This window comes from Bemisia tabaci, chromosome 4 (assembly GCF_918797505.1).
Source record: "Bemisia tabaci chromosome 4, PGI_BMITA_v3".
NCBI classification, from domain to species: domain Eukaryota; kingdom Metazoa; phylum Arthropoda; class Insecta; order Hemiptera; family Aleyrodidae; genus Bemisia; species Bemisia tabaci.
The window spans coordinates 47,967,605-47,980,974 of record NC_092796.1 but is presented as its reverse complement, the minus strand read 5'-3'; the positions used below and the strand labels follow the sequence as shown (position 1 = coordinate 47,980,974).

General features: G+C 34.7%; 1 protein-coding gene across 1 annotated transcript; it reads right to left on the bottom strand.

Moving 5' to 3' along the window:
- Positions 1-283: 283 nt before the first annotated feature.
- Positions 284-12,887, bottom strand: LOC109043731 (uncharacterized). Its single transcript, XM_019061022.2, has 6 exons — positions 12,442-12,887; positions 11,207-11,591; positions 10,368-10,428; positions 9,834-9,952; positions 8,807-8,863; positions 284-7,575 (listed from the first exon to the last, which is right to left on the bottom strand). The coding sequence occupies exons 1-6, from the start codon at positions 12,616-12,618 to the stop codon at positions 7,520-7,522; spliced, it is 855 nt and encodes a 284-aa protein (XP_018916567.2). The 5' UTR covers positions 12,619-12,887; the 3' UTR covers positions 284-7,519.
- Between the last annotated feature and the right edge of the window lie 483 nt (positions 12,888-13,370).

The window sequence follows — 13,370 nt, the reverse complement described above, 5'->3', positions numbered from 1 at the left end:
AGTGACCATGAAATTTACTCTATCATAATTTTTTTATGAATAATCGTCACATGAAGAAATGAGTTCATAATTCAATACAGGATTTTGGAATAATCACCTGCAGTTGACCTCATGATTTTATAGGTTACATTCCGATATACTGCAGTTTTATTCTCGACTTGTAGATCCGCCTAGCATGTGGTCAGTTAAGAGACTGTTCAGCAGGTAATACTTATGAGTGGTTTTTCAGAAAACCATACCATATCTTCTTAACTGGTGTGTCAGGCGAATAAATCAAAAAAAATTGTAAAGAGAGGATAAAAATATATTCTTCAAAGTTAACAATACATGAATTACTAGAAGAAAATAAATAATTTTTAAAACTATAAAATCTTTCACGAGAAATTACAGAGAAAACTGACGGCTGAAAAAAAAGAGAGAATAATACAGAGTTAAAATCAATCTTGGAAATAATAAATATTGTTTCTATGTTTGTGGATAGAAATTTTAGGGAATTTAAACGTATTTTATTTCCAAAGATTAATAGATAAATCCTCGTCGACATAGTAAATATGTGAATTATACATATTTTTTTAAAAATTAAGTGTGCTGAATAACACATCTTTGAGATCTGTCTCTGAATATACTTTAGAAAAGCTGAAGACTGATGAGCAAGAATTGGAAGGCAGGAGAGGGAGTGTTTTGTTTCTGTCGGATACGAATTCTAAAATGTAAGGACTCACTATGTCGGGAGACAAATATTCCTTTTACAAATAGGATTTTAAGTGGATTTTCTATGCAACTACAAAGAAATTTGCCAAGACAGAAGACAAAAAGCTTAATCAGTCTCTAAAAACGATGGAATAATGTAGTGAATTTCCTTTGCAATTAAATAAACAATATGGCATGGCAAATTCCTTGTGTGAAACCTGACCTAATAAAAGTCCACTGTACTGCCGTGCTAAGGAAGAACGCTGTCTGAGCCCTCAAGAAGTTGCCTAATTTCTATTGAAAAAATATGAATTTTCAGGAAAATCAGTGAATATTTTTCCACCAATTTTTCAGAGAAATTTATTCGCAATTAGATCTAATTTACGAAACGATTTCAAGAGACAATTTTCAAAACATTCAACAATAAATTTTTTATTGGAGGAAATTTGGCAACTCTCGATCATATCTCGTTCATAAGTGTTTCCCCTAAGTATTGCAGTATAATAAAGCTGCAATTCAGACATTAATATTTCAATTGTGGGTAGCCAAAGAAAGCAAATTCAAGATTTCTTGGGTATCATCAGGCTCTCCGGTTGATTGAGACATTATCAATGATTATTGTGGCGTTACTTTAGAATTTGGTATACATTTCAGCCTAAAAAGACAAATAATGATTTCAACAAAGACTCTGCTTAAGCCTGAAAGCTGAGCGATGAAGAACACGTTAAACCATCCAAAAGGTGAGTCATGGATAAATTACCTCTCTGGAGTAGAAATTTTAATTGCTTGTCTTAAATTGCTTAGCTAAATTAGTACTACAAAATGGTAACAGCAAGATGAGGAGGAAAAGAGGAGGGAAAATTAAGTTTGAATAATGACGCATGTGTGAATAAAAAACTGATACCCATTTTTTGATCGTGGGCACAGTGGAGAATCTTATTCAATTTCTCAGGCAATATTAAGAAATGAACATCAATCTGTAGATTTTCGTGTTGAACAATTTGCAATTTAAAATAAGGTAACTGAAGAGGGAATTCTGTACCTGCGTACCTTTTGTGTCTTCATTACATGAGAGGCTGAAGTTCTCTCCAAAAAGAGGAAGAAAAATGGAAAACTTCAAGCTTGAAAGCATAGAAACTCTACCTAAAAAGTCAGGAGTTAAGTATTTATCTAGAATGGATCACAATTTAACATGAAGAGTGAAAAATAACGCAAGAGGTCTTGGATATGTCCACTCTTGTTTTCAGTGTCTGAACCTCCAAGATAAACATTCAAAATCTGCGATCACTCCACATTTCAGCACTACATTACATCAGAGAAATGTGTGTATTACAGATTTACTTTTTAGAGAGAGAAAAGTATAAGTATTATACACTAATTCTTTTACAATCGATTTTATCTAGGTATTTCCAACAGTTTAGCAAAAATAGACTAAATGATATAAAACAAAATCACAGAGAAGTAATATTTCACAACAAGGAGTAGTGCTCCTACGGTAAGAGCCTCGATTTTGAAACTCTTGACAGAATATTGTTGAATGACTCTCTCCTTGCTTCGTCTTCCCCTTTCTCTGGAACCTAAGAATATCCAACAAGGAATGAGAAAACTAAATTTTACTTCAAAACAATTTCTCGAAGCAGGGGAATCGGGAAAGGAAAGCACAAAAGTTTTAGCTATAATTTTTGAAAAAATATTCAATTAAGACTTTAAAATTTGCCTTCGTTCTGAGAGTTTAAATATTTTGTTGAAGCACACCTTTGAAACAATTGGCCAATAGATGAGATAAAATTTTGGAGACATTTTTTTCCTTGCTCTAAATTTAGTAGGATAAAAAATACCCATCTGAATAAGTTGGAGAAGTAACTCCTTCGAATTAAAGAAATGACTGATATATAAAAAAAAGGGTTAACCTTCAGACATTTCTATTTCTTCTATTGCGTTAACTCATAGTAGATTAACGAACATATTGATAGAACTTGGCTGATTCTGCTTAAACCTGTTCATTTGAATATATGAGGAATTATTTTACATTGGGTTGCGTTGTTACGTTCATGATAGCTTAATTTCAGTGGTGAGGCGTGAATGATCGATTATGGATATGTTTCCATTTGAAGCAATGGTAAAAAATCGATTACTAAGGTGCTTGTATCGAACACCCTATTCATTGATCCTTTTCCATACCTTTAAATGGCAGATCAATTGATAAATCACAAAGCACGCCACGCCACTGCTTTATTTGTAATTCTCAAGTGATTTCACTATCACCTTGGAATTTGAAAAAGAGGAGAATAAAATTTTGAAAATTTTGCAACACTCAGCTCGTTGAGTATTTTTGTAAAGAAGCACATCATGACTTAAAATGAAAAATGTTGTGATGATGTAAAATTTTAATAAAATGGATGCGATACATACATTGAACAGAGACACAATTTGAATTGAAATCCTATCTACTGGCCTGCTAAAAAACTATATATTAAGAGCAGCTATTCACTCGTTAAAATGTCTTCGCTATAAATTATGTCTCAAAGATTGGCTCTTAACCAAATAATTTTTGTGAGTGATAAAATTTCTGAACAAAACATAAAATTTATAATCAATAACAAATACTCTACGAAAAGGGAGATGCAATACACTCGAACCCTTCTTTTTCACTAAGTAAAAAAATTAAAATAATAAAATACATTTTGATATGCATCTACAAACAAAGAATTCTTTATAATTATACACTAAAAACTCTTAACATTCCGTAACAGTGAAATCATGTACAGCATAAAACAATGTTCTTAAAAACTATCCAAACAAATGTTATTTCATTAAAAAGAGGAAATAGGCTGCAATCAACTGGGGTGAATATAGCCTAGGACGAGTGCCTACACTGTAAAATTTTCATGATGATAGTGCAGGAATAAAAACTGAAGGACTTGCGCTTAAGGAGGACGATTCAGGATTAAGTAAAAAGATTTCAGAATTCAATCTGTCTAGGAAAAGTAAGACTTGTTTGCTAGTGTAATGTTTTATCTAAAGCAGTTTACCTTACAGGTTATAGCAGGAGGTTTTTATGTGATACCTGAAGTTTCAGGAAATATACATTCTTTTAATATTTTGACAACATTCATAAATGAAATCAAGTGAAAGTTGATATTTGGAAGATAATTTCAAGTGCTTTTCTCATTTTTAATCTAAAAAAAAAAGGAATGGCAAATTCATTCTGTGTGTATGTGTGTCGGTGAGAGGGGGATGGTATCAAACCTTTGATTCACCAAAATTAGTTAGTGTAGAATGCATATATCCAGAGACCTCCAAATTGAGTTTACCCATTTATTAAATTACAGTAAGTGCAAAACTTTTAGAAAACAGTGTAATTTAATGCATAAAGAATGCCATGGTTAAAGATGGGGGGGGGGGGGGGGGGGATAAATACTCTCAAACTTTGGGGCTAAATGCCTGGAAAAAAGAATCCATCAACATAGGTTCTGGAGAAAGGATCTGTTTAGGTTTGGGAAAAAAAGGATATGCCATACTGAGGTCTTATTTTCACTCGAAAGATGAACTCATAAAATTTTTTCCCATAATCTTGAATCACCCTGCTCATCGAGAGAAAAGAGGAATAATTGTTGATGCGCCTCTGCAAAACAAGAAATATTTTAAACCTTACAAAATTAAAGAGTGGTTTTTCTAATGTTTATTCATTGAAGGAAAATATCAAAACACACAAAAACTAGACATGCATGAGAGCAGAAGAAAGAGGAATTGAAATGGGAGACATGAACACGGGAGCAGAAATCCTCATTGATAACGAGAGAGACTTCTCAATTTCGATATGGAATTCATTCGCAAGAGAATGACTTTAGTGAGGTGTGCAGATGTAACTAACACATTGGTTTTTTCAAGAAAAGTGCTGAAGAACAAAGTATAATGTTGTGGAAAAGGAGAAGAAAACGTCTTAATATCATTCCCAAAAGTTGTTACAAAAACTTCATCGCCGAACAAGGTGAAGGGTTAAAACAAGTGTATCACACTGCATTGTAGGTTACAGGCTTATATCATCTATTACTAAGACCGAATCTTTGGAAATGAAGAAAGGACTCAGTCCGTCCTATCATCCATTGTAAGACAAGCTATTTTTTCCTGCTTCTAGGGGGCATAAAATACCCACTCTACTAATTAGATGAGAGAAAATGAAGGTGTCTGATAAATACAAACTCAATGAGAGTTGGAAACATTTCCTGGGTACAGTGCAGAATGCTCAAGAGACATTCATTTTCCATTTTAATCAGAAACAATTCGGAAAGAACGTAATAACATTTTTTCCTGTACACCAACGAGAAATAAAGGATAGCTGAAAAAAAATCAAGGCCCTGAGAAATGGCCAGAGAGGGTTATACATGGAGAAATCTCCCGCTTAAATGCATAAAATTCCGTCATAATTTGAGTTTCCTGTTTAAAATTAAAAGAAGCTTAATAAAGTTTAAAAAATATTAAGTCTGGTCTGCAAGATAATTGTACCTATTTTGAAACTTTTGATCTTCCGTTTTGTCCATTATGGGTGATGAAAAAATCTTGAGTAATAGAGTGCCGATAGATCCAGTCTAATAATATTTTGTTTGGATTTCCTTGGTTCAGATGCATTAATGTTCAAAGGTTAATAGAGGCGTGCATGAATCTTTTTACTGTGCCTGGGAAAAGCTGAACTTCACACAGGATACAGCTGATAAAATTGTATTACCAAACAAAGGAAAATATAATTACAAGACTTAAAATAATGAGCAATTGTTTTAAAAACACTCTAGTTTATGACTAGTTAGTTAGTACTGATACCCTTTACATTAAAGAAAAAAAAATTAAAAATAAAGTAACACTGCCAGAAAGGTATGATGAACCTGCTCTCTTTTTGGGGAAGTTATCAACTCTATAAGTCCAACACTTTTTTGAGAAGATCATTTGTGACAACCTTGTACCACTAGAGAAGGCATGGAGATCTCTTGAGTGAGAGAGGAGACCGCGCCATCTCATTAATAAGAAAGAAGCTGGATAAAATGAGCCATCTGTAGACCAGGCGAACTGTGTTACATTCTGAGGGCTTAATGTGCTCTGCAACGTGGCACGATTAGCAGAACTGCAAGCCCCTGACCATATTAAAATAAGAATACAATTCATGACTAACAAAGATTGCAAAAACAATTGGGGTTATTTTAGGGAGAAAATATTACAGCTGCATAATTTAGCATCCACTGACTGATGCTGTAAATACTTGCAATTCAGTAAGGGCAGGATACGATTGTTTTTGTTTGGTCTGGTTTGCTGTTATTTAAGAGGCTTTATCAATCTATATCTCAACACACATTGCCTGGTGCTTACATCTTGGCGCAAAAGTGTAAATACAAAGTTGACCGATAAGATGCATACTTTTATTGTTGATTGAGTGCTCACTCAAAAAGACTTCATTTCGGATGTGACCTTTCTCCTTAATTGTGACTCCTTTTTACCACCGTATTTGTCCTTAAGTGAGGGGAAGTAAAAAGACTCATGTAAGCAATGGAGATCAGCAAAAGTTTCTGCAGAACTTAGGAGCCGTTCATAAAATATGTGACGCTCTGAAGGAGGGGTCGAAAAGAGCGTAACAACATTTGTTTTTACATGATTAAGGACAGGACGTAAATAATAAAAGCGTTAAGGGTGGGAATGGGTGCTTCTTGAAAAATCCTAGATTGGGCATTACATATTTTATGAGTGGCTTCTGAACCAATGCTTGCAAATGACTGGTCAGGTTTGGTGCTATGAAATGAAAATAGAAAAATCCACTCAAGTGGCTTCACCAATCAAAAATAAAAGTAAGCCTATGCATTACACTTCGTTACTGCAGGACCAAAACAAAAAACAAAAAAAAGGGGGCAGTTAGTAGCCATGCAAAAAGTGGAACAACTGCGAACAAAAGAAAGAATGTATGAACTGGGAAATTTCCCAATTACACATAATTCTGTACGAAAAGCAAACTTTCAATGAAGTCAATAGCACAAAGTAGAAAGATACATAGGGATATTAACTGTCCGACAAACAGAGGGGAAATTTGCAAACTTTTAAAATTATGCTTATAAACAACTGTACAGAGTGTAAAAGTAGCGAAGACCACTGCTCTGAAAATTACAGTTTGAGATGGAACATCAAAAAATAAAAGAGATGTTAAACTGAGGTAGGTTGATGATTTTATCTCGATGAGAGATAATTTTACTTTCTCTCATAAAACATGAACATGAGAGAAGGTTTCCTTCCTTCTGAGAGAACAACACCTCAAATTTTGGTTTAGTGTTTCGTTTGATGAAGGTATAGGTTGGTCCCTTTTGACTGAGTTCAGTCCAATTACGTATACTACATCTGGAGAGGTTTTGTAACAATTACGCTGGAGGTAAAATAAAAAAAAAAATAGTTGAATCACCTCGACATGCAGTGGATCCTGTGTTCAAGAATGAACATCTGCCGAAATCTAACTGAAAAACCAAGCTACACTTTGCAAATTTCAGTTAGTTCAAATACCTAGTAGGATAATATATCCAACTAGGTTGTCACAGAACAGTGGTCCGTCGCCTTGCCCTCAAAAAACTAAAATCAACAAGACAGTCTTAGATGACTTGAAAAATAAAGTATCATCACATTAAACAGAATCGTAGATACATTTTTTATCACTATTAAAAATTCTAATTAAAAGAAATACGATTGAGATGAACAGCCAGCTCACCGGAAGAAGCTGAAAACACTTGCGGAGCTCTCGTAGATGCTGTCTTTAGTGAGGTTTTCTCCTCAAATGCCGGCTCCAACATTGATTCTTACTTCATCATTCTTTACGCACACGTTTCTTGATTGCTTTTTTTGATGGCTCTTTGAAAACCTCTGAAAAAGTCAGCAAATTAATTATGAGGATAACTAGGATTTTTTTTTTTTTTTTTTTTTTGAGTTTTTTTGATTTTGTGTGTGGTATTTCATCAGTACATTAGAAAAATTTGAGAGCTGCACACTTTGATTATTGTGGAAAGCAAGGAAATAAAATATTGTTTTCACTTTGAACTAAAAGGGTCAGAAAAAATGAAAACTAAAGAGTACTCCAAGAATAAAGATAGTCTCTTAATTTTGTGGTAAAATTGCATGTACATAGTCATTAAAATATGCAAATGCACAAGACACCTATGTAAAATGTACATACATGTCGCTGGCTCTACAGGAATACTTTTAGAAGCAAAGAAATAGTGATTATGCATTAAAAACAGTTAATGAAGGAAGCAAACAAGACTAAAGTTTTAAGAATAGATGAAAAGATCACCTTACTGCCAAAACTCAAGGAGACACAGCTTTATGAACTCAGGAATTCATTTATTTAAGTGTATCATTAGGAATTTATATCATTTATATAGTAGGAATATCAGCTTCAAAAGGGCCGACAGATACCAATATAGATTTCCTTGACGAAGTGTGAATCACACACAAGTAGGGGTGTTCAAACGAATTCTTGCCGGAACACTACCGACATCGTCTCTTATTGAAACTGGCGGCAGTACCGACAGTGGCCATGATATCGACAACAGCCGGCCTTATCGGAGTTTTGAGAGCTTGCACTCAATACATTGTTGCCCCGTGTGTCGGTTTATCAGATTGCCTGGCGCGGCGGCGCGTAAAATAGATGTACAATTGGCAACAGCTTATTTTCGCCAGCTCCGAAAACTCTGATCGCTATCGGCAAGAGCGCTCTTATCGTAACTTTTTCATAACGGAACTGTTTCGGTGGCTTACCGACAACCGATTGAACAGCCCTACACACAAGAGGAACCGTTTAAAAATGCACAGCCATTATAATATTCCTAAATTTTGTAGAGAATTTGTCGAAAGGGAACGCACAAGTGACCTGATCTGTGAAAAGGGAACTTATCTTCTGGGTGCAAAATTTTCCTTAACTTTTTGCAAATACTTAAACCACGTTTTTCTACAACTTAAAAATATTTGTCTTGAAACCTAAGAAGTGATATCTCCTTCAACTTTTGAGATTTTAAGATCAGATTGACTGGTCAAATCTTGAACTATGATTTTTTGCAATTTTTCCGACAGTATTTTAGTATTGAATTGAACATACCTGCAAACTCATCATAGACAGTTGAACTTCCCACTGGCGGTTCATCGGCAGAAGAAGCTGAAAAAAAAAATGAAAATATATCATATAGGTGCAAATTCCACTATATTTTGAGTTGCCAAAAACAAGGAAAAGACCATGGACTAATTGAGGACAAAAGCCTCATCAGCTTGAGAGAGAGATTAAGAGTTGACAGCATTGAAAATCAAAACAATGCTGATCATATTGTAACAACATTCATTTTTAAAATAGATAAAAATAAGAATTAGTATCTGCTTGAGGAAACATAGGATTTTAGTCTTATAAGAAAATTTGCCTAGACACAAAAAATAATCATAAAACAAATCTGCGAATTGCAGCAAATGGAAGGTAGGGCTTTGTATTTTTTTTCATACATCATGTCATATTCAAAAATAAGGAAAAACAAAAATATTCACATGAGGCAAAAATCTTGAGTTGAAAGGAAAGGTCGAAGTTCTGAAACTTTTGGTACCCCTAAAGGAAGTTAATGATAGGTACTGAATACGATACTTTTTTAGAATGATGTTGCAAATTGGAATGTAAAACTGTGGGTCAGAGACTTTATTCTGATTGGAGATTGAGAGAATGGAAATCTTTGAGATGAGGGATATTGAAAAATACTTTTAAGAGTCGGCCACAACAAAATTCATAATTCTGATGACCCATAACCCAGGTAATTCATTGGAATATAGCTGCACGGAGAGGCACAGCATTACAGCACTTTCCTTACGCAGTCGCTACCGATATAGGAGGCTCTTGATAAGACAACCGCCATCAAATTATGGTGTATTGTTGTCAAAGTGGGAATCAGTGCACTTGATATTAATTATGAAAATAACCATCAGTGGGCGGTAATTTTGAGACGCTCAAATGATGCGATGCTTTAGACTCAAAATCAGCTAATAATTTATGACCTTGAAAATAAAAGGCATTCGCGCATCCGCCAGCCGACCAAAATTTTGTGTTTTGGATCTGTTTTTCTATGATTTAGTCGAATATTGTAACTCACATTGGCTTTTCTTTGCTTCTACATTCTTCTTTGATGGTGCTGGTGCAACCACATTGTTGTCCAAGCTGGTGTTGTTTTTGTTGTTGGCTTCATCCGAGGCTCCTTTTAACGCACTAGATCTGCAAAAAAATTAAGACATCAGTGGGTAAAAGTGAGTTGAGTAAAGACTTCGATTTTACTGGAATCACAATATTGAGCCAAAAAATATCATGCTGAGATTTCACAACATTCTAGAACATTTTACTTCAAGGAAGATGATTAACTGTGTCCTACAGAAATTCAAACATTTTTTAATCCTCCTCCCTTCTCCATCCACACAGATCTTAACTCTTCTTGAAACATTACTCCATCTATAAGAGACCGATCATCCCCCAGTTTAAGGAAAAAAATAATATGTAAAATTGAATAAGACTATGCTGCCTTCATTGCTATAATACGTCTCAAACTCAATCTACAGTTAAGTAAAATACAATATTAAAGACGAAAACTGAGATATTAAAATATAAAAAAATGCAACTGGAAATATATACTCACTTGGATGATTCCTTATCCTTCTTGCTTCCTTTTTCCTCTGTTATCTTCGTAACGTTTCCATCTGTTGGCAAAAAATAAATACTTAAAGAATAAAAAGAAGAGAAGATTAAGACCGTTGTCTTCTTATTGATAAACCAAGGCCAGTCACAAAACCATGAGCAATGTAGATGCAGGAGACTAGGGGGTATTTATTGTACTATCGACCGATAAGAAATGCATAACAGAAACGGTTACAATAAGTTTACAGTGCTGCAAGGAGACATTTAACAGTCAGTTGATCAATTGACAATGGGCCTGCTGTAAATTTTTGCCAGAGCAAGAAGACACACCTTCCATACATAATTGCTCAAGACTTCCGATTAACGCATGCTAGACCAATCCACACTGGTCAGTTGTTCCTACGATCAAATTTAGACACCATATTGTACAGTAATGACGAGAAGTTTGTATGTAATGCATTTCTTACGCAGTCTTCTTGAGATGTGCCCATTTTTTGTTATACAGGTCACAACAGAGCAGAGGAGTTAGCACAACCAAACAAGCAGGGAATTAAAAAAAGCACAAACTTTTGGCGCAGTCTGTGAGGTAAGAAAAGAATTTTAGACTTTTCTCATACCCCTGTGTGATTTCCAAGTAATTTTAGAAGAGAAGCAACTTTTCTCTGCATTCTAGGTAGCTAGAGTTTTAGACAGGCCTATTTCTGAATTGAATATTTTTTTATAATAACTATGGAAGAGGGCCCTCCCTGGCAGCTGTGCGGTCCATCACACTGAGGCACAGTGCACCTTTTATGTGTGAGTTCAGAATACTTGCATACTTTTTCTCTTCTTATCACTTACCGGCATTGTAGTTGGCATTTGGGTCTTCAAGTAAGGCTTTGCGTGCTCGACGTTCTTTACGAGATATCGCTTGCTCCCAACCACCATTCTCTTCTTTGGATTTGAGAGGTAACAGCCTGATCAACCTTTTGTTTTTTCCCTCCACGTTTTCTTTGCCTTTGCCTGGAGACTTGGTTGCTTTTTCTTTCGGTGAATTGGTAGTTTCAGTTTTCTTGTCTTTGGCATTCACCTTCTCCTTCACAACTTTCTTCTCTGCAGGTTTCTCTTTCGGCTCATTCTGTTTCTTCTCACTCTTGGTCGGTGATTTTGGTGTTTCTTTCTTGGCATCTGACTTTGTCTGCTTTTCTACTGGCTTTTCAGTGACTGCATGACCATTTTGACTTTTCTGTGGACAGAGAAAAATTCAACTTAACATTTTTCAATTAAATAAATAATAATGATCGATTCATTTTGTTAGCGTTAAAAACTGTACTGCTAGATGACACTGAAGCAATTAGGAGGAAGTTTTCTGTAATGAAAGCAATCACAGGTTTTTACTAACACAAGATCCTCATGTCACAATGTTTACTTCTCGGTAATGAGTAAAAATAAATATAAACTATAGTACCTAGTTGCCAACCTGAAACAATCTCAGTATTTTAAAATAAAAAGGTGAAAGCAGCTCTCCTAACTGTGCATAAGCTGTAGAACAGTATCATAAGAGTACTCCGTCTTTAGGAAGTTCAAATCATCAACTGATGTTTTGAAAAGAATAATAACTTACCTCTGTAAAACAAGCATGGCTCATGAAAGTTATCCTGTACTGCACAACCAGACAGTGTATTTAATATCACACGATAAGAGAACTCTTGAAGTGGGCCAATCCTTGAAAATATGTTGGCTTGAGAAGATGAGAAAAAGCTGAGACCCATTCTAGCCATAGAGTCGATGGCATTCCCATGTCTTGTCGTGCAGATATGAAATTTCAGTGAATGACCTGCAGTGTACTGTCTTGTGGCATGAAATGCATCTTGCTTGCTCTTTCACACGAACTAACTTATACAGTTGTCGGGCAAAATCTAACCTAACAAGGCGCTAAGATAAGCCTCAAGATAGGCGCTAATGATATGGTAAGTTAAAGCTTTGGATAGCAGAATTGGAACAGCTTGACTTTAAAGAGTTCCACTCTGTGATTTCAGAACAATATGAGACAGGCTGCTGAATTCTTCTGGGTAAAATGTGTTAAACATACGTACCTTTTCTTTAGGTTGTTTTTTCTTCTTATTTGCTGACTTCTTCTCACTAAAAGGTGGTTCGCCAATATTTCTAAAACTAAAAACGAATACTAAGACTGCACTTAGAACTACGGTCGCTAATAAAACTGCGTGAAGCGCGTAAGGAGGTAAATAATTGATTATTTGGTAAAATTCCATTTTGACAACTAAACTGTAGTACCTAAATCTTAACTGAATTGCACTGAAAACTAAGCACTAAAGATTTTCATGCCAACTCAACGAAGAACTTGCTAGCATGTAAAATAAGGGCACTTCAGCAAAATTCCCCGAGGCTTTTTTTTCCTTTTCAAACAACGGGTCATACAAAAATTTAGAGTAATCAGGTAATCTTGACCCCGTAATAACACGTAACAATTTTTCAACGTAGTAAAATTGCGCAATTAAACAAAACATTCCACATTTAAAACTTGAATATCTTGCGGTGTATAGCGAAAGACCAGACCAAATAATTTTTTATTTGAATATTTTTATTTTTAGATCTAAATTTTTTCAGGAAAAAGCATTCTTTATATTTAAAAAAGATGAGAAAAAAATAGAATAAAATTCGACGACAAGACAACGGCGATTAGTTGAACGTCTGATGAGTGGTGAATTTTACTGGTGACGCAACAGAGCAACGTTGGCATATAAGATGTTGCAAAATGTTTCAATAAATTGATGCAAGAGCTGTTGCCGTTTGGAATATGTTTTTTTTAGCCTACCCAATGAATTGAAGGCGAAATAATAATGTGTGGCCAGCCTCCATAAGTATGTTCATTCTATTTCCGCTTTTTATGAAAAAATCAAAACCCATTCATTAAGTATACTCGGTGAGGAAAAAAGACAAAAAAAAAAAAAAAAAAAAAAAATTATTACCTATATAAAGAAATATATTGATCGTAAGAGATTGA

Coding starts and splice junctions, on each gene's coding strand:
- LOC109043731 (XM_019061022.2), bottom strand. CDS start 12,618: ATGGAATTTTACCAAATAATCAATTATTTACCTCCTTACGCGCTTCAC. Junction 9,953..10,367: donor AAGGATAAGGAATCATCCAA/GTGAGTATATAT, acceptor ATTTTTTTGCAG/ATCTAGTGCGTTAAAAGGAG. Junction 8,864..9,833: donor AGAAGCAAAGAAAAGCCAAT/GTGAGTTACAAT, acceptor TTTTTTTTTCAG/CTTCTTCTGCCGATGAACCG.